The sequence below is a fragment of the Macaca thibetana genome, chromosome 16 (assembly GCF_024542745.1).
Source record: "Macaca thibetana thibetana isolate TM-01 chromosome 16, ASM2454274v1, whole genome shotgun sequence".
Classification (NCBI taxonomy): Eukaryota; Metazoa; Chordata; class Mammalia; order Primates; family Cercopithecidae; genus Macaca; species Macaca thibetana.
Genome location: NC_065593.1, coordinates 71,237,449 through 71,264,708, shown reverse-complemented (window position 1 = coordinate 71,264,708; position 27,260 = coordinate 71,237,449). Strand labels below are relative to the sequence as shown.

General features: G+C 41.0%; 1 protein-coding gene across 2 annotated transcripts in view; it reads left to right on the top strand.

Annotated features, from left to right (window-relative positions):
* The window catches only part of PRKAR1A (protein kinase cAMP-dependent type I regulatory subunit alpha), a 132,206-nt gene that overhangs the window by 101,844 nt on the left and 3,102 nt on the right, over positions 1-27,260 (top strand). Inside the window, exons 2-10 of one of the 2 annotated variants that reach the window (XM_050762473.1) lie at positions 9,795-9,893; positions 12,712-12,894; positions 20,427-20,597; positions 21,394-21,485; positions 21,685-21,746; positions 22,593-22,639; positions 23,438-23,596; positions 25,488-25,548; positions 26,519-26,640. In XM_050762473.1, coding sequence (XP_050618430.1) covers positions 12,718-12,894; positions 20,427-20,597; positions 21,394-21,485; positions 21,685-21,746; positions 22,593-22,639; positions 23,438-23,596; positions 25,488-25,548; positions 26,519-26,640 — 891 coding nt within the window. In that variant the 5' untranslated portion in view covers positions 9,795-9,893; positions 12,712-12,717. Of the gene's footprint in view, positions 1-9,067; positions 9,491-9,794; positions 9,894-12,711; positions 12,895-20,426; positions 20,598-21,393; positions 21,486-21,684; positions 21,747-22,592; positions 22,640-23,437; positions 23,597-25,487; positions 25,549-26,518; positions 26,641-27,260 lie in introns of those variants that run through there. The other variant, XM_050762472.1, reaches the window with a different exon arrangement.

Sequence of the window (27,260 nt, the reverse complement as noted above, 5' to 3'; positions counted from 1 at the left end):
CGCTTGAACCTGGGAGGTAGAGGTTGCAGTGAGCTGAGATTGTACCATTGAACTCCTGCCTGGGCAACAAGAGCGAAACTTCGTCTCAGGGGGAAAAAAAAATTTGAATCTGGTTCTGAGCTAAAGTTAAGTAAATTCTTAGCTAAGAAAAAATTGGAAATCCGTCATCTATATTAGCAACAGATTCTCAGAGTAAATTCTTAACTTCTATGATTTACGATAATTGAGCTGGACTTGATCATACAAGTTAGTCTAATAATGTATTGTACCAAAATACATACTTTATTGGGCAGAGTCAGAAGCGTTCATGCTCACAAGCTTTGGGAAAGTGAAAAATAAAATCATTTTGGATTAAAAAAGAAATGGCCAAAAGACCTAAACAGACACCACCTCAGAGAAGACTCACAGGTGGCAAATAAGCACATAAAAAGATGCTTACCAGCATATGCCATTAGGGAATTGTAAATTAAAACAAGGAGGAACCACTACACATTCAACAGGATGCCTAAAATCCAAAGCACTGACAAATGCTGGCAAGGATGAAGAGCTACAGGAGCTCTCATTCATTACTGGTGGGAATGAAAGATGGTACAGCTACTTTAGAATCTAGTTTGACAATTTTTTTTTTTTTTTTTTTACAAAGCAAAAGGTACTTTTACCATGTGATCCAGAAATTGAACTTCTTGCTGTTTATTCAGAGAAGTTGCACATGGATGTTTATAGCAGCTTTATTCACAATTGCCAACACTTGGAAGCAAACAAGATGTCCTTTAGTAAATATGGATAAACAAACTGTGGTACATCTATATAGTGGAATATTATTCAGTAATAAAAAGAAATGAGCTATCCAGTCACAAAAAGACATGGAGGAATCTTAATTGCATGTTACTAAGTGAAGCAGCCAGTCTAAAAAGGCTACATAGTGTATGCTTCCAACTATATGGCATTCTGCAAAAAGCAAACATATGGAGACAGAATATATAAGGAGCTCGAACAACTATACAGGAAAAAATCTAATAATCCAATTTAAATGTGGGCAAAAGATCTGAATAGACATTTCTCAAAAGAAGACATACAAATGGCAAACAGGCATGTGACAAGATGTTCAACATCACTGTTCATCAGAGAAATGCAAATCAAAACTACAATGAGGTAGCATCTCACCCCAGTTAAAATGACTTTTATCCAAAAGACAGGCAATAACAAATGCTGGCAAATATGTGGAGAAAACGGAACTTTTGTACTCTGTTGGTGGGAATGTAAATTAGTACAACCGTTATGAAGAACAGTTTGGAGGTTCCTCAAAAAGCTAATAATAAAGCTACCATATTATCCAGCAATCCCATTGCTAGGTATATACCCCAAAGAAAGGAAATCAGTGTATCGAAGAGATACCTGCACTCCCGTATTTATTGTAGCACTATTCACGATAGCCACAATTTGGAAGCAACCCAAATGTCTGTCAATAGTTGAATGGATACAGAAATGTGGTACAAGGCTGGGCACGGTGGCTCATACCTGTAATCCCAGCACTTTGGGAGGCCAAGGCAGGCAGATCATTTGAGGTCAGGAGTTTTAGACCAGCCTGACCAACATGATGAAACCCCGTCTCTACTAAAAAAACACACACACACACACACACACACACACACACACAGACAATTTAGCTGGGCATGGTGGTGCACACCTGTAATCTCAGCTACTCAGGAGGCTGAGACATGAGAATCACTTGAACCCAGGAGGTGGAGGTTGCAGTGAGCTGAGATTGCACCACTGCACTCCAGCCTGGGTGACAGAGTGAGGTTCTGTCTCAAAAAAAGACATGTACAAATACACAATGGAGTACTATTTAGCCATAAAAAAGAATGAGGTGCTGTCGTCTGCAACAACATGGAAACAACTGGAGGTCATTTTGTTAAGTGAAGTAGGCCAAGCACAGAAAGACAAAGTTCACATGTTCTCACTTATTTGTGGGAGCTAAAAATTAGAACAATCAGATTGATGGAGATAGAGAGCAGGATTGTTACCAGAGGCTGGGAAGGGTAGTGGTGGAGGGATGTAAGGATGGTTAATGGGTAAAGAGTAGTTAGAAAGGATGAGTAAGACCTAGTATTTGATAGCACAATAGTAAAAAATAATTTAATTGTACATTTAAAAATAATTAAAAGAGTATAATTGGATTGTTTGTAATGTAAAGGATAAATGCTCTGAGGTGATGGATACCCCAGTTACCCTGATGTGATTATTACCCATTGTATGCCTGTATCAAAATATCCCATATACCCTATAAATATATACACCTACTATGTACCCACAAACATAAAAAATAGAGAGAAAAGTATAGGGAGACAGTATAGAAAATCAGTGGTTGGACAGGCGTGGTGGCTCTCACCTGTAATTCCAGTAATTTGGGAGGCCAAGGCAGGCTTTCTTGAGCCCAGAAGTTCGAGACTAGCCTGAGCAACGTGGCAAAACCCTGTTTCTACCCCCCAAAATACAAAAACTAGCTGGGCATGGTGGTGTGCACCTGTAGTCCCAGCTACTTGGGAGGCTGAGGTGGGAGGATGGCTTGAGCCTGGAGGTTGCAGTGAGCCAAGATTGTGCCACTGCACTCCAGCTTGGGTGGCAGAGCCAGACTCTGTCTCAAAAAATATATATGTAGATAATAAAATAAAATGAAAATCAGTGGTTACCGGGGCCTTAGGGGATGGAGAGAGGGATAAACAGTGGACCACAGGGGATATTCATGGCAGTGAATCTCTTCTACAGGATGCTATAACGGTAGATGTAAATGTAATTACACATTTATCAAAATTCATAGAATATACAACAGAAAGAGTGAACTCTAATGTAAACTATGGACTTCAGTTAATAATAATGTATCAGGCCAGGTGAGGTGGCTCACGCTTGTCATCCTAGCACTTTGGGAGGCCCAGGTGGATGGATTGCTTGAGCTCAGGAGTTTGAGACCAGCCTGGGCAACATAGTGAGACCTGGTCTCTACAAAAAATACAAAAATTAGCTGCGTGTGGTGGTGTGTGCCTGTAGTCTCAGCTACTCGGGAAGCTGGGATAGGAGACTGGCTTGAACTCGGGAGATGGGAGGTTGCAGTGAGCTGAGATTGAGATTGTGCCACTGCACTCCAGCCTAGGTAACAGAGCCAGATCCTGTTTCACACACACACACAAGTATCAATATTGGCTCTTCAAGTATAACAAATGTACCACACGAATGCAAGATGTCAATACAAGGGAAAACTATGTATGGAGGGATGATGAGGTGGTATCTGGGAACTCTCTGTACTTTCTGCAATTATTTTGCAAACCTAAAATTGCTAAAACAAAAAGTCTATTAATTAGGATAATTATATCAATTTCAAATTTCAGTGTTCATAAATTTTGATTGGAAGACACCCATGCCCATTCATTTACATATTGCCTATGGCCACTTTTGTACTACAATAACCAAACTGAGAAGTTGCCACAGTGACCAGATGGCTTACAACATCTAAAGCATTTACTATCTGCCCCTCCCCGCTACCACAGACCATTGATTACTCCTCCAGCCTCACACCATCTCCCATCTTATCCTTAGGCCATCTTGAAAAATATTTTCCTTAGAAATCCATGCTCTCTTGCCCATCAGTTCCTCTACCTGAAATACCAGGCAGGACTAACTGGGTACCATCATGTCCCAGACACCTTTTTTGGCTGTCTTTTTCTGATCACCTATGCCTGAGTTAGATGGCCTTTCAATGTACCCCCCAACCCTACCCCCATAATTTGGCCTTTCTATTGAAAGAACTCATGTTATTGCTGGTCCCTTCAGACTGTGAACCTTTTTTTTTTTTTTTTTTTGAGGTTGAGTCTTGTTCTATCACCCAGGCTGGAGTGCAGTGGCCCGATTTTGGCTCACAGCAACCTTCGCCTCCCTGGTTCAAGTGATTCTTCTGCCTCAGCCTCCAGAGTGGCTGGGACTACAGGCGTGCACCACCACACCCGGCTAATTTTTGTATTTTTAGTAGAGGGGGGGTTTCACCATATTGGCCAGGCTGGTCTCAAACTCCTGACCTCCTGATCTGCCTGCTTCAGCCTCCCAAAGTGCTGGGATTACAGGTGTGAGCCACTGTGCCAGGCCCAGACTGTGAACTTTTAAGTTTGAGGTCATGGCTTATTTATCTCTGCATCCCTGTTACCTAGCACCTGTTAGTATCCACTAGCATGGATGATCAGGAATCATTTTATAAGGGATTCTAAACTTGGAGTCCATACATGGATGGGCTTTAGGATCTGTGACCCCCTTGAAATGGGATGAAAAAGGCTGTGTGTGTAAGTTTGTTTGGGCTTATTTCCTGGGGAGAAAGCCCATTGTTTTCATGAGCTTCTCAAAGGGAACCATGACCAGCCTCCAACAAAGAACAAAATGAAGAATTCCTGGAAGGGTATAGGTACATGGTCAGTACAGTGCCAACCTGGGTAAATTAACAATATTTGCTGACTTTGTCAGACTGACAAAAACAAAGAAAGTTACTAATCCTAGTCAACAATCATACCATCCATGACACAAAGATCTGTGTGACAATAGCAAAGACATGGAATCAACCCAAATGTCCATCGATGAAGACTGGATAAAGAAAATGTGGTACATATACACCATGGAATACTATGCAGCCATAAAAAGGAATGAGATCATGTCCTTTGCAGGGATGTGGATGGAGCTGGAAGCCATTATCTTCAGCAAACTAACACAGGAACAGAAAACCAAACACCTTATGTTCCCACTTATAAGTGGGAGCTGAACAATGAGAACACATGGACACAGGGAGCAGAACATCACACATTGGGGCCTGTTGGGGCGGTGGGGAGGGGGAGCATCAGCTAATGCATGCAGGGCTTAATACCTAGGTGATGAGCTGAGAGGTGCAGCAAACCACCATGGCACACATTTATCTATGTAACAAAACTGCACGTTCTTCTGCACATGTATCCCAGAACTTAAATTAACAAACAAACATACATACATCTGAAAAAAAGAAAACCACTATCTTTTCATATTAAAAAAAAAGATCTATGTGGGTGTCTGACTCATCCTTATTTTTTAAAGTCTCAAATCCATAACAAAAGGTCAGCCTTGTTTAAAAACGGCTTAGACCTAGGAGATGAGTATTCAAAGGAAGAACATTTTAGAAGAGATTCATACAAATATCTGGATTTCACTGAATACACGCTTATGATAGTTAATTTTGTGTCAACTTGGGTAGGCCATGCTACCCAGTTATTGGTCAAATACAAGTCTAGATGTTGCTGTGAAGGTACTTTTTTTTTTTGTACATGTGATTATCATTGAAGTCAATAGACATTGAGTAAAGCAGATTACCCTCTTTAATGTCTGTGGGCCTCACTCAGTTGAAGGTCTTAACAGAAAAGACTGAGGTTCGCTGAGGAAGAAGGAGTTCTGCCTTGGACTTGAGACTGCAGCATCAACTCTTCCTTGGGTCTAGGCTGCTGACCTGCCCTGCAGACTTTGCACTGTATATACCCAAAGAAATACAAATCATTGTATCATAAAGACACATGCATGCTTATGTTCATTGTAGCACTATTCACAATAGCAAAGACATGGAATCAACCTAAATGCCCATCAATGACAGCCTGGATAAAGAAAATGTGGTACATATACACCATGGAATACTATGCAGAGATAAAAAGAATAAAATCATGTCTTTTGCAGCAACATAGATGTAGCTGAAAGAAATTATCCTACGTGAATTAACACAAGAACAGAAAACTACCACATGTTCTCACTTATAAGCGGGAGCTAAACATTGGTTACTCAAGGACATAAAGATGGAAGCAATAGACACTTGGGACTACTAGAAGGGGGAGTCAGGCAGCAAGGATTTAAAAACTATTGGGTACTATGCTCACTACCTGGGTGATAGGATCACTTGTACCCAAAACCTTAGCATCACACAATATACCCTGGTAACAAACCTGCACGTGTATCTCCTGAATCTAAAATGCAAGTTGAGTAAATAAGTAAATATGCTATTTTTGATGAAGATATGTTTTAGATGAAGATGTTTTCACTTGGAACACTTTAGTGTTAGACCGAAGTTTGCCACCCTTCTGGTTTCTTGGTTAATATTTTCAATTAATGCTCAAGATAAACACCCCTCCTTAGTTTAAATGAGCATTTGCCAGTGAGAAAAGTAGGAAGACATTTTGGCATTTGGGTGTTTGCTGGAATTAGTTACGTCTGAACCCACAACTTTGGGTCTCCTAGGAAGTATAAATACTCAGTACTATTGTCCACCGTAAGTAGGTGGTGATGGACTTGAAATTGGAAATGTGGATCTGTGTTTAGCCATTGGAAACTTTAGGTACAAGAACCACCAAGAAATGGACCACCAAAGTATTCCTTCCTTTCATGTTTTAGCTTTCTTAGTTCTATTTCTGCTTATCACTCGTATTTATTTTACTTTTATGGTTTTTGGTATTGTTTCACAAACATTATAACAGCAATTGTGAAATTCCTTTCTCTTTTTTTGAGTGGGAAGATCTTGCTGTGTGGCCAGGGCTGTAGTGCAGTGGTGCGATCATGGCTCACTGCAGCCTTGACCTCCTGGGCTAAAGCAATCCTCCCAGTACATGCATGGGTCACCACATCTGGCTAATTTTTAAATTTTTTTTTTTTTTTTTGTAGAGACAGCGGTCTCACTGTGTTGCCCAGGCTGGTCTTGAACTCCTGGGCCCAAGCAAGCCTCCAGCCTGGGCCTCCTAAAGTGCTGGGATTACAGATGTTAGCCACCACTTAAAGAGGAAAATTTACTTATAATCCGACTACTCTAGAAACGTATTTTTAAACTGAGTTTCTCAAGGACACAGGCCAAAGGAAAGGCTAACAGACCTTTGAATCAAGGGCAGAAGGCCTCTGGAGAAGGGAAACCATACAGAAACTACAGTGGAACAATGTCATTTCTGAAAGGTAATTTATGAATACCAGCAAGTTGGTATTCTCACAGCGGCACAGTGGCACTGAAAGAACATTTGCACCATTTGGAAAGCACTGAGGCTATTTAGTTTTTCAGAACAGCTGTCTCACTGAACTCTCCCTGGGCTCAACTGTCTACTGCCCGTTTCCCTTTATGTCTCCTAAAGCCCCAGCATATGAGGATTTGGCACCTAGAACAAGGTTGAGTGTGACTGACACAGGAAACGGCCCGTGGCTGGACTGGCGCCTGCATGCAGCTGAATGGGGACACACAGCCAGGCCAGAGCAAGGAAGCAGCTGTCACTCAAAGCGCTCAGCTCAATGTCACCAGCTTGCTTGTTTCCTTATTCTTAGTGTCTTAACTGCACTTAGAAGGTAACACTAATGGTGGGATATAGTGTCACTCTGACTTAACCTTGTAGTTTGGGTAGCTCTGCAGGAAGAGGGAGAAATGGGAAGTAAATTAACATTCATTTAATATATCCCACACTGTACTGAACACTATATATATATGGAGAGAGAGAGAGAGAGATGTCTATCCTGCAATGGAGAGTGATTAAGGTCACTGCCTGAGTTTAAGCCATGCTAGCTGTGTGGCCTTGGGCAAGTCACTTGTCCATGTCTCATGTTTTTTTCTATAACAATATTACATATGTTAAGAGTTATTATGAAGATTAAATTAATTAAGTGTAAAGCCCTTAGTTCAGTGCTTGAAACACAGTAAGTGCTATATGTGTTTGCTGTTATTACCCTTATTAGTGAACTTTAACACAGTCCTGTTCATCCTTTTATGACCGAGGAAACTGACACCCATGGAGATTAAGTCAGTTACCGGACATGGCAGAGCCTGAAACCAAACTCAGATTTACCTGACTGCAATATTTTCTTCCCATAACATGACCGGGCCTGCTCAATGGTATCAAATTTCCTCTGCTGCTTGCCAGCGTAGGGTTCAGTTTATCAACTCTTCTTTGTACTGTCAAGAGTGAAATCCTATATGACTGAGGCTCTGTCTTTAATCCCCAATTCCGATCATCCCTGGAGAAGGGCCAATGGTCAACATTTGGGGAGTCAGTGAAAGGAGAAACTTCAATCCTCCATTCCCCTCTGTAGGCCTGATTGCCCTTTTGATGTCGCCTATGTGTCCCTGACTATCAGAAGGCAGTGAGTAACATAACTAAATAAATCATCTGACAGACAGTACCCTTAGAGTCCTGGTGGATTTGGGGGGAGCAGTTGGCCTCCGAGGGCAGCGCTGTCCAATAGGAATATAATGGGAGCCATCTGTGTAACTTTAAAATTTTTAATAGCTACATTAAGAATTAAAAAACAAAGGTGAAATTAACTTTAATAATATTTTACCTAATATATCAAAAATATCACTTCAATCTGGAATCAGTATAAACATTATTGAGATACTTTTTTGTATTGTGTTGAGTTCATTATTTACTTTAAACATACCATACAGCCCTTGAAGTATATACAATGTTACTACAACAGCTCCTAGACACTTGCATGTGTATTTTGCTTTTTTGTATCGTGTTGAATTCATTACGAATTTTAAGCACACAGCCCTAGAAATATATACAATGCTACTACAGCAGCCCCCAGCCAAACACTTGGATATGTGTCCTTGATGGGCTTTCTTTATTCAGTTAGAGACTTCATGTGTCTAAAACTGTACCCTGTCTCCCTTTTCTTCCTCCTGAGACAGATACTCTGATGGGAAAAAAAAAAAAAAAAAAAAAAAAAAAAAAAAATGGCTGAAATTGTAAAGTCGCTTTTCCTCCGAATTTCCCCCATTAGTGCAGCTTGTACGGACAGCTGCGATTTCTTGTTAGGTCACAGGGCGTTTGTGGCAATCTGCACGCTCTGCATTTCTCCCCCTGTGAGGTCAGGAGTGATGGGCGAGGGGCGGGGGGCACTTCAGGTTCTAGAAGGACCCGGGCAAAGTCCTTTCCCGTGCCTGGTTTCCACAGGGACGGTGTGGCCTGCACAGACGACAGCACGCCCGGCGGGGAGAGCGGCCGTGTCGGCCCAGCGGGGACTCGGCAGGGCTCAGGTTTCCCGGACCGGATGACGGACCTGAGCCCGGGGCCCGGACGGCGCTGGCCGGGCACAGGATGCGCAGCACGGAGAGCGCATCCCGGGCATCCGCCCGCGCTCGGCCCCGCGGCGCAGCTGCTGCAGATCCGCGGGGGCAGCCACCTCCTCCGGGGGCTGGCAACGCCAGGACTCTCCCCGCCCCGGCCCGGAGCCCTCCCCCGCAGGGGCCGCGGGGCGGAGTCGCCCACCTGTCATCCGAGACGCCCCACGTGGGTCAGCCGGGGAGGGGGCGGAAAGGAGGGAGAAAAGGCAGAGGCGTCGGGGGAGGCCGGAGGGAGAGTGGGGTGGACAGAGGAGCGGAGGGACTAGAGGGAAGCTCACGCAAGCTGCGCGGAGAGGGAGCGAAGAGCAGGAGGAACAGAGGCGACCCAAGACACCCAGAGAGGGACAGGTAAGGAGGGGCAGGTGAGCAGGAAGGAGGAGAAAACCGGGCTAGGGAGAGTGCGGAAAGGAGAAGTGGCGGGCGTGAGAAAACTGCTGTGGATAAGGGACGAGTAAGATGGAATGAATGGCGGAAGGCGAAAGACTGCAGAGTGAGGGTCCTTCCAAGAGCGACGGGGGAGGAACTGGGGCTGTTGCGCCCTTAAGGTTGCTAAGGCGACGGCTCTGGCCAGAGCGAGGCGCATTGACGTCAGCAGCCGAACGCTGATTGGCTGCGGCCAGGCCGTTTCCGGTGGAGCTGTCGCCTAGCCGCTATCGCAGAGTGGAGCGGGGCTGGGAGCAAAGCGCTGAGGGAGCTCGGTACGCCGCCACCTCGCACCCGCAGCCTCGCGCCCGCCGCCGCCCGTCCCCAGGTGAGTGGGGTCAGTCGGGGGCTCAGGCTAGGTGAGCTTCGTCGCTTCGCCGCCCGTTTGGGGGAGCTGGACCGATCCAAGATGGCGTCACGGGGAGCGACCTGCGGGGGGGACGGCCGCACCCCCCTGCCCCTCCCCGACCCGGCGGGCGCCTCCCCTCAGGCCTCACGCCCCCAGCTCCGAGTCTGCATCCCCAAGGCCATCTGGGCGTCCGCTTTGGTACGGGGCTTCCCAGCCGCCCAGCTCCCGCGCGCTGCCCCCACCCCACGGCGCTTGGAGCCCTGGGCCCTCCGCGGCCCTCCCCGGCCGCTTTCGCCCCCGCGCGCCGCGGCCTCCTCGCTCACCCTCCCCCATTTCCTGAAGGACAACGGCTCTATTTTGCTGGGGTCCGCCATCGTTTTGTCCGCCGGTCCTGGCTCTTCTTGTAAGCCGGCAGTTTTCCTCTCCACTCTAACGACTCCTAGTCATTGCTAGCAGTAGCCTTTCCTCTCCGTAGCGAGGTGATCTTTCCCCCAGCACGACGGTCTTAGTCGGGCTCCTGAATTTCCTTTTGTCCCCCTTCACCTCCCTCCGTTTCCCGATTTTTCTGCCTAAGGCGTCCTCGCCACCACTGTGGCCTTCCGACTGGCGTAGCTTGAAGTCTCGGCTTCCCTTCTTCATTTTGTGGTCATGACCGTGGCCTACGTGAAGTGAAGGGCATTTTCTTGCCCTTCCTCTAGAAAATACACGGTACCTATTAACCCCTTCAGTTCAGAGCCTGTGGTGACGACCGTCTTACTCCTTGAGAGAGTCCCAAGAGATCCGTCTTTTCAGCAGAGCAAGGAAAGCAAACACTTCCTCAAGATGACCCCAGGGAAGCCGTAACTTGGCAGGTCTAAGGGGGTGCGGTCTGAATCAGGAACAGTTTCTCAAAGTGTTTTTATTTATTTCCCAGAATGTAATCCTTTCGAAGCAATTTTGTCACAACTGCATTTTCGAAAGAATGAATCTGGGTATAGAGACAATGCAGCGAGTGTTTTAAAGCAGTTAAATAATTGTGTGTGGGGAGGGAAGGCTAGGTTGTTGGGCTTTTACAAATAAGTACACGTAGAGAATCCAGGTAACTCTATTAAAAATATTAAGACTGTGAAATCTGGTTATTCAGGGATTTACATGGTGACTGCATTAATCTTGGGACATTTCTGTTCGTATACTGGCTATCTTTTTGGTTTTTGTAATACATTAGTTGTTTCAAACAAAAGCACAGTTTCACGCGTTAGGCCCAGTTCTCTCATCTCTACCAGCCAAAGACCTGATCTTAGAATGATCGGTTGAATGTTCTTGAAATATGACTGTTTTTTGAAGCATGAAAGATCTGATTTATGATTGTTCTTGGTGGTCTTCAAGTATTACTTGAAATGCAGACAATTCTGCTGAAGTGGATTTTCAGTTCATAGGATTGCCTGACCTGGAGAAGTGGCATGTATAAATCCTAATTTTTTTTTTTGTTGCCTGTTTATTTCTAAAGTAGCAGCATGATTCTTTTTCCATGGCTTCTAATTTATGTGCTTGTCTTGGAGCCACAAATTTTCTAATAGTTTGTTAATTAGTCTACTTGTTATTGACCTTTATGGTGAAAGTTGTCAAGACAAAATGACTGACAGTGTAGCACTTTAGAATAGCTCTTTACTCTGGTATTTCTTTCTATAAATTCTTTTAAATGTACAGTTTCATCTCAGTAGTTTACAATGCATTATAATTGGAAAAGTCTGATTAGTATTGAATTCAGTTGCTGAGTGGAGGGGACCACACTCTTGTCTTCTACTCTTAAGTGCTTAGTAATTAGGAGTTGGAAGAAAAACAATATATGACCCTGTTGTTAAGTTACTAAATTTTTAATTGCAGGGTAGGGTTAGCTGTTCATTATTATCTCTGTTTGCTTTACTTTACATAAAGGTACCATAATTTGAATCCTCTAAAATCCATTAAATGCAATTTATCCGTTAAATGTAATCCATTAAATGCAATTTATCTATTGATTCTTCATGCAAGTTTGAAACTTAAGTGTTTTAACATTCACCTGTCCAGATGAAGAAAATATTTTGACAATTTTCTATCCAAATGTTTTACAGTTTACGTGGTAAGGATTCTTCCCTCCCCCAACTTAGGATTTTCCTTCTTTTACCAGTAGTGTATTATCATTTAGGGGTGGAATCTGGCAAACGATTCTGGAATAATAAAAGGTTGCTTTTAAAACTCACCTGAATTTTCTTGCGTGTTTTTAAAAATTTTGATTACGCTAGTAGTTGGCTAATCAAATCCTCACTCCAGTGGTTTGCTCTGTGACATTAGGACACTCCCATGGGATAGAAGTTACATGTAGGGAATGTCAGATGTTCTTCATTGTGCTGACTTGCTTTCACTTAGAGTTGACTTGTGTGCCCTGGTAATTCTCTGTCCTGTTTACCGTTTACCTACTTCCCACGTCATCATGATTTCTTTTGCCAGGGAGAACTGAATGAAATTCCCTTAAGGGCCTGACTTCAGCACCCGCCTTTGTGGAGGATAGTGGCTCATACTTCCTCCCAGGAGCTGAAGTTATCGACTCAGTGTTGCCTGCAAAGATCCTGCAGCAGGAACTAAATGAAACATTTACTTGGAATAATGCTATTTCTGTACATATTTTATTCCCTAGTCCCCACTTCCCTGTTTAAAAACAAAATCTACTTAGAAAAAAATCCCTATGAATCAGTTGCCTAATGAATTTAGCAAGTTAAATGCCAGGTTGGCATTTTGCTTTATAGTTTATACAAAGCATATGTGTGTTTTTTTCTCGCAGAGAACCATGGAGTCTGGCAGTACTGCCGCCAGTGAGGAGGCACGCAGCCTTCGAGAATGTGAACTCTACGTCCAGAAGCATAACATTCAAGCACTGCTCAAAGATTCTATTGTGCAGTTGTGCACTGCTCGACCTGAGAGACCTATGGCATTCCTCAGGGAATACTTTGAGAGGTTGGAGAAGGTAAAAATAAATGTAGGGAGATGATGAGGTGATTATGACAGTTGTTAAATTTAATAACTGGAATGTTACTAATTTGTATTTTTTGGAAGAAAAGGAATCTGACTAAATAAAAAGTCTAAAACAATTTCAAATAAATACAAGTAGGGCATTTGTAATAATTTAAAAATTCTTAATTAGTAGAATTTATCAGAAAATGAACCTGTATGCTAACTGTACTTGGCTAACAAAGGGTTTACACACAATTCTTTGTGACTTTTTAAATTAGTGCGTAAAACTATAACAGATAAAACTGATCGGAAGTAGTATAGCAGTTCTATGAATAAGAAATTCTATAGTACTTGAAGGCAGTTAATGCTTCCCCCTTTTTGAACAAAGCTAGTAAGTGTAATAAATCTTATCCCACTTTTAAAACTAGTGTAATGAAACATGAATCTAGCTTGTGATTGATATATCAGAAATTTTCAATTAGATTCAGTCTATTTTAGTGTAGAGTATATCTGATGAATTACTGTAGAGTAGAGATACTGAGATTGATGGTCCTCAAACATTTTACTCCATATTATTGTCAGGACTTGTTGCCCCTTGAAATAAATTAATCCAGTTTTTCTTTTTTGCTCTTCCTCTTTGCATGTAGGTCATTGTGACTTACATATATGGCATATGTTTTTCTAAGCAAAGTGATAATTTTACATCAGGGATAATTGAAACAAATGAATTCTTCAATTGAATGCTTCAATTCATCTCCCTCAAGAAATGATGAATGTGAAAGTCTAGATCACCATGTATTTTCAATAGTGTATGTGATTTGCCTCTGTAAATCAGTGAGAGAAACTTACAGATTTTCTCTTGCATGTGGAAGTTATGAGGTGGTTCATAATGATTATGGATCAATTGAGGGACATTTCTTTGGTATATAATTATCTAATTGTATAATAGAAATAATTTGCGTTATTTTCTATTGGTTTTTATTCATCAGCATAGGTTATTAGTTTCTTATAATCAGCATAGGTTATTAGTAAAAGAATCTGTACTAAGCTTTAAAAAGTATTTGGGTAGCTCAATGATCAGGTATTTCCTATTTTCTTTAAAAACTGATTGTTAAAATTTGTATTTAGTACCATGATCAGAATAATTTAAAAAAAAAAACAAACACCTAGTCACTGTGAATGTTGCTTTGCCGTCTTGAAATTATAGTGGATATTCTGGCTTTCTCTTATTTATGCAATTTCCAAATCGTGGAAGTATTATAGAGCCAGGCCATAGATGTACCTTGTTTTGAAGTCAAGTGCGTTCCTGGAGATCCGGTTTTGAAATGGGTCACTGTAAGGTGATCCCTCTTCTTTGGACATCAATAGAAACCATCAAATGAGGGGATTAACTTGGTGAGACATTAAGTGTGTATCTTTTTATAGGGAGTGTTGAATGTGTGATGCTAGTTTCAAAGCTTGTAGTTGCCACAGTACTGTTTAAGGACTAACAAAGGTGGAAAGCAGTGAATAATTATTAAAATGGTTTCTTTGCAGATGGGATTTTAGATTTAATGTGTTTCAGCTTCTTTACCTTTTAATAATTAAAGTCACAGTTCAGCGTGGTTTTTACTATAATTCAGGGGTCTTTGTTCACATGTATACATTCCTTCCAGGGTTGAATATAGATACCTGGATCTTTAAGTAACTAGATTTTCAACTTTTTAGTGGGTCAGTGTTCTGTGTATTAGGTGTTAATTTGTATGTTAGTCTATTAGTCCGTTCTCATGCTGCTAATAAAGACATACTGAGACTGGGTAATTCATAAAGGAAAGAGGTTTAATTGACTCACAATTTGGCATGGCTGGGGAGGCCTCAGGAAACTTATAATCATGGCAGAAGGGGAAGCAAACCCGTCCTCTTCACATGGCAGCAGCAAGGAGGAGTACAGAGCAAAATGGGAAAAGTCCCTTATAAAACCATCAGCTATTGTGAAGACTCACTATCACGAAAACAGCATGAGAGTAACCCCCCCGCCATGATTAAATTATCTCCCACCGGTTCCTCTCAGGACCCATAGGGATTATGGGAACTACAAGATGAGATTTGGGTGTGGACACAGCCAAACAATATCATTCCACCCCTGGCCGCTCCCAAATCTCATGTTTTCACATTTTGAAACAAAGTCATGCCTTTCCAACAGTCCCTCAAAGTCTTGATTCATTCCAGCATTAACTCAAAAGTTCAAGCCCAAAGTCTCATCTGAGGCAAGGCAAGTCCCTTCCACCTATGAGCCTGTAAAATCAGAAGCAAGTTAGTTACTTCCTAGGGGCATTGGGTAGATACAGCCTTTCCAAATGGGAGAACTTGGTCAAAACAAAGGGACTATAGACCCCGTGCAAATCCGAAATCCAACGAGGCAGTAATTAAATCTTAAAGTTCCAAAATGATCTCCTTTGACTCCATGTCTCACATTCAGGGCACACCGATGCAAGAGGTGGGCTCCCGTGGCCTTGGGCAGCTCCGCCTATGTGGCTTTGCAGGGTACAGCCCCTCTCCTGGCTGCTTCCATGGGCAGGCGTTGAGTGTCTGCTGCTTTTCCAGGTGCATGGTGCAATCTGTTGGTGGATCTACCATTCTGGAGTCTGGAGGATGGTGGCCGTCTTCTCATAGCTCCACTAGGCGGTGCCCCAGTGGGGACTCGGTGTGGGGGCTCCAAACAATCCTACATTTCCCTTCCTCACTGCCCTAGCAGAGGTTCTCCAGGAGGGCCACGCCCCTGCAGCAAACTTCTGTCTGGGCGTCCAGGCAATTCTGTACCTCTTCTGAAATCTAGGGGGAGGTTCCCAAACCTCAGTTCTTGACTTCTGTGCACCCACAGGCCCAGCACCACGTGTAAGCTACCAAGGTTTGGGGCTTGCACTCTCTGAAGTGATGACCAGAGCTGTACCTTGGCCTCTTTTAGCCAAGACTGGAGCTGAAGCAGCTGGAATGCAGGGTACCATGTCCTGAGGCTTCATAGTACAGGAGCCCCAGGGCATGGCCCAGGAAACCTTTTTCCCCTCCTAGGCCTCTGGGCCTATGATGGGAGGGGCTGTCCTGAAGGTCTGTGACATGCCTGGAGACATTTTCCCCAACGTCTTGGTGATTAACATTTGGCGCCTTGTTATGTGAATTTCTGCAGCAGGCTTGAATTTCTCCCCAAAAAATGGGGTTTTCTTTTCTATTGCTTTGTCAGGCTGCAAATTTTTCAAACTCTGCTTCCTCTTGAATGCTTTGCCGCTTAGAAATTTCTTCCACTAGATACCCTAGATCATCTCTGTCAAGTTCAAAGTTCCACAGATTTCTAGGGCGGGGCCAAAATGCTGCCAGTTTCTTTGCATAGCTAGAATCACCTTTACTCCAGTTCTTAACAAGTTCCTCATCTCTATCTGAGACCACCTCAGTCTGGACTTCATTGTCTATATCACTGTCAGCATTTTGGTCAAAGCCGTACAAGTCTCTAGGAAGTTCCAACCTTTCCCACATCTTCCTGTCTTCTGAGCCCTCCAAGTCTCTAGGAATTTCCAGACTTTCCCACATTTTCCTGTCTTAGCCCTCCAGACTGTTCCACCCTCTTCCTGTTACCCAGTTCCAAAGTTGCTTCTACATTTTTGGGTATCCTTGTAGCAGCACGCCACCGTCTGTGGTACCAGTTTGCTGTATTAGTCTGTTCTCATGCTGCTAATAAAGACATACCCAAGACTGGGTAATTTATAAAGGAAAGTGGTTTGACTCACAGTTCCGCATGGCTGGGGAGGCCTCAGGAAACTACAATCATGGCAGAAGGGGAAGCAAACACATTTTTCTTCACATGGCAGCAGCAAGGGAAGGGTCAAGCAAAAGGGGGAAAAGCCCCTCAAAACCATCAGATCTCATGAGAGCTCACTATCACAAGAACAGCAGGGAGGTAACCACCCCTGTGATTAAATTACCTCCCACCAGGTCCCTCCCACAACACATGGTGGATTATGGGAACTACAAGATGAGATTTGGGTGGGGATACAGCCAAACCATATCAGTCTGAAAATATAGTCATATACTCATCACCTTCTTCCTCACTACTGGGGGGTTGTGTTTCTGTTTCCTTCAACTACTCCATAAGAAATGTACCAAAAACTCTTGACAGTTGGTCTTTTGAAAGCTTCTGCATTTTAATTCAGTCATCCGGAATTTGAGTCTTCTTTTACTCTTGTATTTATTAGAACCTTAAATAAGAGGAACTAAAATAACTGTGACCTTGTGTCTGGTGTGTCAGGTACTGTGTGAAGCACTTTACGTACATACATACTCATTATTTCAAATGTATGAGGTAGGTGATTATCAGCATTTTACAGACATAGCAGTAAAACTGAGAGAAATTAAGTAATGTGGCTGTGGTCATAGGCTGTAGTGTGCTTTTGTTTGAGCAACATACAACCCCCAAATTTCACTGGTTACTACAACAGACCAGTCATGTGCAGTTCTTCTGGTATCAGCCTGTCTTGTGTTCTGACACCACATATCTTGTTTTGGGGCTGAGCAGAAGGAGCAGCCCTATATAGGGCATGCTGTTCTCAAAGCAGAGGGAGGGCAGAAGCTCAAGGTGGACAGAGCCAAACCACACAGGCAAGCATGGTATGGCATGTCCACTTACATTCCATGGCCAGAGCAAGTCCTGTAGCCAAGCCTTAAGTCAGTGGGGGTGGGAAGTATACTTTGCCCACAGGGAAGAGTGACAGAAGCAGGGAGGGAGCAAATAATCATGAAAACATAGTAAGTTAGTAATGGGGACAGAATTTGAACCTAAGAGTCAAGAAGATAGTGCAGAATTTAATGCAAAACCGAATGCAGAATTTGAACCTCAGAGTTAAGAACATAATTAACCACTGAGTAGACTGGGAGGTTTTTTCTAATTTTTAATTTTTTATTGATATATAACATTTGTATGTTTTTATGGAGTACATGTGATATTTTACATGCATAAAATGTGTAATGATCAAGTCAAGGTATTTAGGTTATTCATCACCTCACTTAAAGAGCTGAGGAGGAAGGAGACTGACAGCAGGATGACAACAGCAAGAGAAAAGATATAAAAATATATCATAGTATATACTAGAAAACTCATGATCTGAGTAATGGCTCTGAGTTGTCAGATTAGGTTATGTTCAGACTGCTGTTTTTAAAAGACTCACTAGACTCCATGAGACAATGCTGAAATCAAAATGCTTTTGTTACTTCACAATTAATCTTAAAAATTCAGTGAAGTAGAATATAGTCCCAAATGAAATGTTGTTTGTGAAATTCTTCCTGAAATTTTTGTGAAATGTCACTGACAAATTTGGGGGGAAGAATTTGTGTTTTCATTTATACTCTTTTTTTTTTTTTTTTTTTGGCGGAGTCTCGCTCTGTGGCCCAGGCTGGAGTGCAGTGGCTGGATCTCAGCTCACTGCAAGCTCCGCCTCCCGGGTTCACGCCATTCTCCTGCCTCAGCCTCCCGAGTAGCTGGGACTACAGGCGCCCGCTACCTCGCCCGGCTAGTTTTTTTTTTTTTTTGTATTTTTAGTAGAGACGGGGTTTCACTGTGTTAGCCAGGATGGTCTTGATCTCCTGACCTCGTGATCCGCCCGTCTCGGCCTCCGAAAGTGCTGGGATTACAGGCTTGAGCCACCGCGCCCGGCTCATTTATACTCTTAAACTGTGTGTGTGTGTGTGTGTGTGTTTAGTATTATTATTATTATTTTGAGATGGAGTCTTGCTCTGTCACCCAGGCTGGACTGTAGTGGCGCAGTCTCGGCTCACTGCAACCTCTGCCTCCTGGGTTGAAGTGATTCTCCTGCCTCAGCCTTCTGAGTAGCTGGGACTACAGGTGCCTGCCACCATGCCTGGCTAACTTTTGTATTTTTAGTAGAGATGGGGTTTCACCATAATGGCCAGTCTGGTCTTGAACTCCTGACCTTGTGATCTGCCTGCCTTAGCCTCCCAAAGTGCTGAGATTACAGGCGTGAGCCACCATGTGTGGCCTATTTTTTGAGACAGGATCTCACTCTATTGCCCAGGCCTGAGTACAGTGGTGGGATCATGGCTCACTGCAGTCTCTACTTTCCAGGCTCAGGTGATCCTCCTGCCTCAGCATCTCAAGTAGCTGGGACTACAGGCGCGTGTCACCACGCCCAACTAATTTTTATGTTTTTTTGTAGAGATGAGGTTTGACAATGTTGCCCAGGCGGGTCTCGAACTCCTGGACTCAAGTGATCTGCTCCCTTTGGCCTCCCAAAGTGTTGGGATTATAGGCCTGAAACATTGTACCCAGTCATGTACTCTTAAATTTTAAACTTGGGGGAGACTTGAGTTTATAGCCCTGTGTTAATATGAAATGAGAAACCCTTACTGGTTATTGGAAAAAGCAGAATTAACATGAAATGAGTTTTCTAAAAACCGTATTTTAAAAAGTAGTTTACATATTCACATATTTCAAAGTTGTGCAAGTACAAAAGGACATAATAATGAAAGGTCTCCCTCCCATGCCATTGCTTTTCTTGAATGCTGCCAATATTCTGGAGATTAATATGTGGACACTTACAGACAAATTTATATATAAAAGAGAAGTAATGGGTCAAATGAATGAGAAAGTAGAAGGTAACACATTTTTATTTTTTCCCTTTTACTTCAGTCATAACAACTAATTCTTTAGATCTGAGAGGAATTTGTTTTTAAGGCTCTAGATACGAAAAAAGAATGCTTAATAGTTTATCTTAGGTTTTATTTGAATTGGTCCAATAGGTAGTTTTAAAAACCTGGTAAACTCTTTTTGTCTTTTAACTTCAAGTTTAAACCTTGATTACAAAGAATGATCCTACCTCTGCTGGGAGAAGTATTATAGATAATGATCTTATTTAAATTCATGATTACCATCACATCATTTCATTATTTGTTTTTATCTGGGATCAAACTAGAATGTGAATTCCACAGGCTCAGGACCCTCTCCTATTTGTTTTTATATTCCTGTTGCTTAGCATAGGTCTTGGCATGGCAGATCCAGAAAATGGCTTATTGAGTTGATGAAGTAACTCGGTAATCTAGACATTCTTGGATCACTATGTTGGGCTTGAATTGTTTTTCCTGATAACATTTCGTTTGGCAGGAGGGTCACTTGCTATCTGCAGTAGCATCCAAAAAAACCCAATTTTCAGGATATCGTCTTGCGGTGTGTTACTGTTGTGTGCATCACAGATCATTGTTGTCAAGACATTAATGAATATCTGATCTGTTACTCACATGTGAGTACTAATGGCTTGTACCAGTGGCTTTTGCCCGTTAATAAAGGATAGCGTCTGTTATCATCCGAGGTACATTCTCTTGAGAGTGTTTCTTTTTAAGTGTTACTCTCTATTTTTTTCCCCTTTTGGAATCGGTCTTTTCTTCTTAACTTACGTTGTTAATGGAAGAAGAGATTGGAAGTGACTGAGATAGACTATCATTGGAACGCGAGAATGCCAGCTTTACATGCTGAAGGATCTCATTTTGCAAACTTGTAATTTCTTTCAGGAGGAGGCAAAACAGATTCAGAATCTGCAGAAAGCAGGCACTCGTACAGACTCAAGGGAGGATGAAATCTCTCCTCCTCCACCCAACCCAGTGGTTAAAGGTCGGAGGCGACGAGGTGCTATCAGCGCTGAGGTCTACACGGAGGAAGATGCCACATCATATGTTAGAAAGGTAGTTTTGATATTTGAACATCAGGGAGGTGCTTTTGGGACCCATTTGGTGGTCATTTAGTCTCCTTTGATGAGTGAATCGTAAAATACAAAACGGGGTAGAACTTCATCCATCCTGTACAGTTCTTGGGTACTGGAAAACAGGTTGCTGTAATAGCATGCTCTCAGAGGAAATAACTAATAGTGATTATAAACCAGTGAATAATTGCATTTTGGGGTTTGTTATTTCCTTGCTGCTGTTGTTTTGCAGTAGAAGGAGGTGGGATTTTTTTCTTGAATCATGATGTCTGGTTTTTGCTATCCTGTTAAATGTTGTGACTTTTAACCTTTTATTCTACGAGCTTCATTTGTCCTATATTCTCTTCTTCCTCAGAGCCAGGCTGCTATTTTAATTATGCTGTTAACCTTAAATGGGAACAGAATTGTCGCACTTGAGGCTTATGAAACTAACAGATCACAGACTTTAAAATGACTGATTATTATAAAATGCTTAGTTTTGCCTCAGAATAATGACCTTGGTCAAAGTGTTTTGGTTTGTTTCTTTAGTTGTTAACTGGGAACCGGGTACCAGACTTTATATTTAGGCCTGGCTGTAGGCAAGGGGATTAATTAGTCAATATTTGTTGAGTAGTTTGTGGATCAAAGATAGTACAAGTGTGTTGTAGTGAAAATACTTAACTCGAAGCAGTCTTGTTTAAATACCATAATGTGGCTTGACATTTATTTGAAACACAGGTTGCAAACATGAAATGTTTTTGGTTTATGGAATTGTCATTTGACCTTCAATTCTTTTCTAGGTTATACCAAAAGATTACAAGACGATGGCTGCTTTAGCAAAAGCCATTGAGAAGAATGTGCTGTTTTCACATCTTGATGATAATGAGAGAAGGTAGGAACAGGCTCTTTATTAACATTATTTTTCAAGTAAGGGTGTGATCCCAAATTATTTTCAACACGTGTTGCAAGTTTTAGAACTCTTGATGATTGTTCACCAGATGACAATCAGGGGTCTTTAATACTAAGCTTAATGTTTGAAACTCATGGAAGAGACATGTGAAATGTAACATGAGGCCTTCTCTCTCTCGCAGTGATATTTTTGATGCCATGTTTTCGGTCTCCTTTATCGCAGGAGAAACTGTGATTCAGCAAGGTAAGGGCTTCTGGAGCATGCAGTATTGTTACGGGAGAGGAGGCGAGACTGGAGGATTTTTTTGGTTTTGTTTTATTGAAGTTTGTTTTCCTTGATCCTACCACTTTTTTTTTTTTTCTGTTATGCTATTGGATTTTTCTGTTTCTTTTAAATTAAAATTTTCTGAGATGGACAGAACACTTTTTATTGGGAACTAATATTTTTGATACAGTTTTGTTTATAATTTAAAGGAAATGCCTATATTGTTTTATCTTGAATGTCATATAAAATTTCAGAAGCATATATATCTCTCATGTCCTTTATATTGATTATTAATCACTTTTAAAGTAAGAAATAAATGAAACACCTAAATTCTTCATTGTATAGCTCTGTCTATTAAGAAGGTTCTAGGACTTATATAGATTTGTTACTTTGCCTACATAGACTAACATGGATCTGACTTTTTGACTATCTTCCTGTTTTTATTTTCTTATTTATTCGTGACATTTTATGAATTGTTATATATTTCCATTTTGTGGCAGCCTGATAATTTGCTATTAACTATTTGAGTTGTTTCTAATGTCCTTGTTATAGATGCCATAGCAGTTAATAACTTTGTACACATATGCAGCTTTTAACAATTTTTTTCAGAGATGGTATTCACCGTGAGATGACTAAAAAAATTTTTGATTAATTCTGTGACTTTTAAAATATATTTTTGATTTTTTTCCCTGAAAGATTGTGTTACTTTGTAACACAGTCTTCTCTCACAGTACCACTATAAAATAAGTTTATTATTTTGTATTAATTTTGATAGTTTGTTTCTTTAGTTTGGAATATGCTTCTAACATTTTTACCCTCTTTTAGGTGATGAAGGGGATAACTTCTATGTGATTGATCAAGGAGAGACGGATGTAAGATTTACTCATATAAAAAATGTGTTGATCTTAAAAGCCAATGTATTGATTGCTTCTGAGCAATAAGATTACTGATTTTGAAGGATCATTACATCCCTTGTATGTCAGATTTTATTAATACCTTTTGCCAAGTATTTTCATGACACAGAGAAATTTTTTAAAGGTAATTTTCTGTTCAGAGCTTTTGTTGGAGTGGTGGTTAAGAAGTGTGTGTAGCTGGGTGCGGTGACCCATGCCTATAATCCCAGCACTTTGGGAGATGGAGGCAAGAGGGTTGCTTGAGCCCAGGAGTTCAAGACCAGTCTGGGCAACAAAGTAAAACCTCACGTCTTTAAGGAAAAAAAAAAAAAAAAAAAAAAAGATTCTAGACCCAGCCATTAGCTAGCAAACTTCATACAGCTTTCTTATTCACAGATGAAATGGGGACAATAATAGTATTGATCTTTTAGGATTATTAGAAAATTCAGTGACCTAATGCAAGTAAAATGATTAGCATAGTGCTCACCATGGTTCTCTAAGTATCCATGACTGGTATTAGTGCTTAGCCAACCTTTTCCCCTTACATCCTTACAGAGTGCTTTTTTGTTATCAGATAATTAAATCAAGTAAATTTTTGACACTCAATTTAACTCATCAGAAATCAGCTATTCTTCTCTATTGTGTACTGCAAACATAATATATTCTATTTTTTAAAACAAAGTTTAGGATTGTGACGTTTTTAAAAGGTTGAGGGTTTCTAACATTTATGTGTTTGTATCCAGAAAAAAAACTTTTTTGATGTCACTTGCACTTTAGGTCTATGTCAACAATGAATGGGCAACCAGTGTTGGGGAAGGAGGGAGCTTTGGAGAACTTGCTTTGATTTATGGAACACCTAGAGCAGCCACTGTCAAAGCAAAGACAAATGTGAAATTGTGGGGCATCGACCGAGACAGCTATCGAAGAATCCTCATGGTAAGAGACCATGCTATTTGAGAGTGTGATTTAGAATTCTCATCTATGTAACTAATGTTTGAATATTACCAAATTAAAAAGAGAATCTTTCTTTCTTTTAATGAGCAAATATTAATGAGCAAATACTTTGCATTAAGCCCAGCTTAGCATTATTCATTATGCCATTTTAGGCAGTGAATTTTAGAACAAAACCTTGGGAAACAAGATCTGGTATATTTTTGCTGATCATCTCATTTTGGGAAATCTATCCATTTGCCGGTAGGCACATCTTAATTTACCTGATTATACCCATTACAGCATGATAGGTGCTGCTTTTAAGTGCTTAAAGTTATTTGGGGCCATTCAGAAATAATCAGCTTCCCTAACCTCTGAAAGTGGATTATCAGTAATGCATATGTATGTCATGTCCCCTCTAGTTAAAGGAATAAACAAAAACTAAAACCATTGGAACAGTCTGGTGATACAGTCAGATTTTTTGAGAACCTCGTGATAAATTTATAGGATAGCTTTGGATGTTTAAGTCCCAGTCAGTGCATTGGTCATTTTCAGTGGTTTTCTTAAATTTGTGCAGTGTCCATCTGACCATTTGAAAATGTACAGTCTGATGTACTTTGAACTTTTTCTGCATTTGGGATATATGGATAGATGAGATTAGATTGTCTTGTCATTTGTAGCAACATAGATAGAGCCGGAGGCCATTTTTCTAAGCAAAATAACACAGGAACAGAAAACCAAACTGCATGTTCTCGCTTATAACTGGGCGCTAAACAATGAGAACACATGGATACTAGAAGGGGAACAACAAACACTGGGGCCTACTTGAGGGTGGAGGGTGGGAAGAGGGAGAGGATCAGGAAAAATAACTGTTGTGTACTTTGCTTATTACCTGGGCGACAAAATTATATGAACATCACACCCCTGTGACACCCAGTTTACCTATATAACCTGCACATGTGTCCCTGAACCTTAAAAAAACACAAACGCTTATGGCAAAGATAAGTCTAAATTTTAGAAAGATTGGTTTTGAAGTGATATGACAGTCTACTGGAGAAGAAATTGACCATACAGTCAGTTCTGCATTTCCTCTGCAGGAATACTATTAGTAAAAGGAAACGTAGAATGTTTACAGCTTTATCTCATTGCCAAAGAAGGAAGAGTTAGGACCTGGAACTATTGGTTTGAAATAAAATATTTTACTTTCTCATAGTGGGCCTGAAAGGAAATTAGGGCCTCACAATGCATTGGCTCTGTGGATGGGAATTAGGAACTGTAGATATGGGGTGAAATATCTATGTAGCTGGTTAGGGGAGGGTATGGTCCTTTCTTATGGAATAAAGACATGTCAGTTGTACAGGTGAGAAGCCAAAACTAATGGAGGAATCCGCATGTAAATATCAGCATTGAACAGGAAGAACACTAGGATTATTGGGTTGTAAATGAAGACCTAGATCACTTTTGTGAGAAAATATTTTCAGAGATAAATTGGGTTGGCAGTGGCGCAAAATCACTTTGAGAGTAAACATGGAAATTGGGCATGGTATAAAGTGTGTGGAAAAAAATCTTGAGTGATAGGCTCAGGTATAAACCGGTATTTCGACTGTATTTGGAAGTTGGGAAATGCTTTGTGAAATATGTCAACATACTGGTTACAAATGCTAGGAATTGGGCATAATATTGGCAGAAAATAAAAATCACAAGAAATGTCATTCATTAACTGTAAAATAAAGATGAATTAGTTAAAATTAAACTTTCTTCATTAAAAAAAAGCAGCAAGAAGCTTTGACTTTCTGGTTTTAAAATTTATTTGAAACTTAATATTTATTATTCCATAGCATTATATGGTGATAATTACACGTCTTGGGGATATCACTTTTGTTATTTTTATTTTTAGGGAAGCACACTGAGAAAGCGGAAGATGTATGAGGAATTCCTCAGTAAAGTCTCTATTCTAGGTGAGTTGTGAAGTGTGTTGACTTTGCTAGTATATGAGATACCCCTGAATTAGAATTGGTTGGACTTGGGAAAAGCCTTCTGAAAGTATAATTGCTACTCATTCCCCCTGAAAAGACAGAAGGGCTGAAAGTCCTTCTGACTGTGGACATTCACAGTTATTTCCTCTGTGACTTCTGTCTCTCTTGTTCCATCATTGAGTTGATTGGTTCAGAAAAGTGAGTACTTCCAAGAATGCATTTCCTCTGTGGAAAGATTAGGTATCATTTGCTGGCATCCTCTGCAAACATGCCAAAAGTTTGTTGAAATTTAGAGTAAAGCAGATTAATTGAAGATATTCTTTTGTGCATTTTGTTATGTGGACTTGGAGATGTTAGAACCTGTTCTTCACGAAGGGGGAATGGGGATTTTTATAAGGTAACAGGCTTCGGCCATTGTTTATTGCAGTGAATTTTTCGCCCCTTATTTGTCTTTTTTTTGAATTGGTTACATTTGCTTTGTGTTTTGGATCGTAGTTTGGCCTTTGGGAATAAAAGTTATTTTCTAGTTCTTGTTTCATAAAGTAAACCAAAGATTTAAGTAGATTAAATTATTTCTACGAAACTTTGGAATGATATGGGTGGGGATACTATGACTTTTGAGTATTGTAGTTGTAGGTTTGATATGCATTGATGGCAATCTTCAGGAATACTTAAGGATTACATTTTCTTATTCCCTTGCCATTGGGTACAGTTGGTATAAGTTAACCTAGCCACTGGGCTACTGAAGGTAAGGATCTAAGGGCAATCTGCAGGCAGTATGAGAATCCTGCTCAGACTAGAGGTAATTGAAGACAGGTACCGTGTTTAATCTGAGACACTACTAGAATGTTGAATGGGCATGGCTATTTGGTTGAATCTCTTTATACTTTCTTTTTACCTTTATAACAGCACCAAATAATAGAGAGGAATTATGTTGATTCTTGTCTTTCAGAGTCTCTGGACAAGTGGGAACGTCTTACGGTAGCTGATGCATTGGAACCAGTGCAGTTTGAAGATGGGCAGAAGATTGTGGTGCAGGGAGAACCAGGGGATGAGTTCTTCATTATTTTAGAGGTAAAGAACTCGGAATTTGATACTTTAAAAAGTTGTACACTCTAAGAGGGAAAGAGTGGGCTAATTCTGAACTATAGCTTTAGTTTTTAAGAATATCTGACAATTGTATTTTAAAATTATCTTTTACTTTGAAATGCTGTTGTTTGGTTTTCTGCCAGGTCACTACATTTTTAAATGAGTTTGAGTCAGAATTCTTGAAGGGCCATAGACATGAATAGCCAAATTCTAAAAACCATTTAACATAACAAACTGATGATTCTGCACTATCCTTGTTAAAATGCAAGTGTTTGGGCTGTCTGGCAAATAAAGATGAAAGGTAATTATTTAAATTTGAAAAATTACTGTGTTTGTGTATCTCCACATTCCATGGGAATGTATAGCAGATACTCTTGCTTGCCAAGCAGATCCAAATGGCAGATTTTTATGAATGTGGCTCCATAGTTGCTAATTGATTTTATTTAAATCAGGAGTCAGGAGACTGTAAAGGGCCAGGTGGTAAGTAAGTGAAGCTTTGTGGACCATAGGGTTTCATTCGCAAAGACTCAACTCTTGTCATAGTGCAAAAGCAGCCGCAAATAATGTGTAAATGAATGTGTGCGGTATTCCAGTAAAGTTTTATT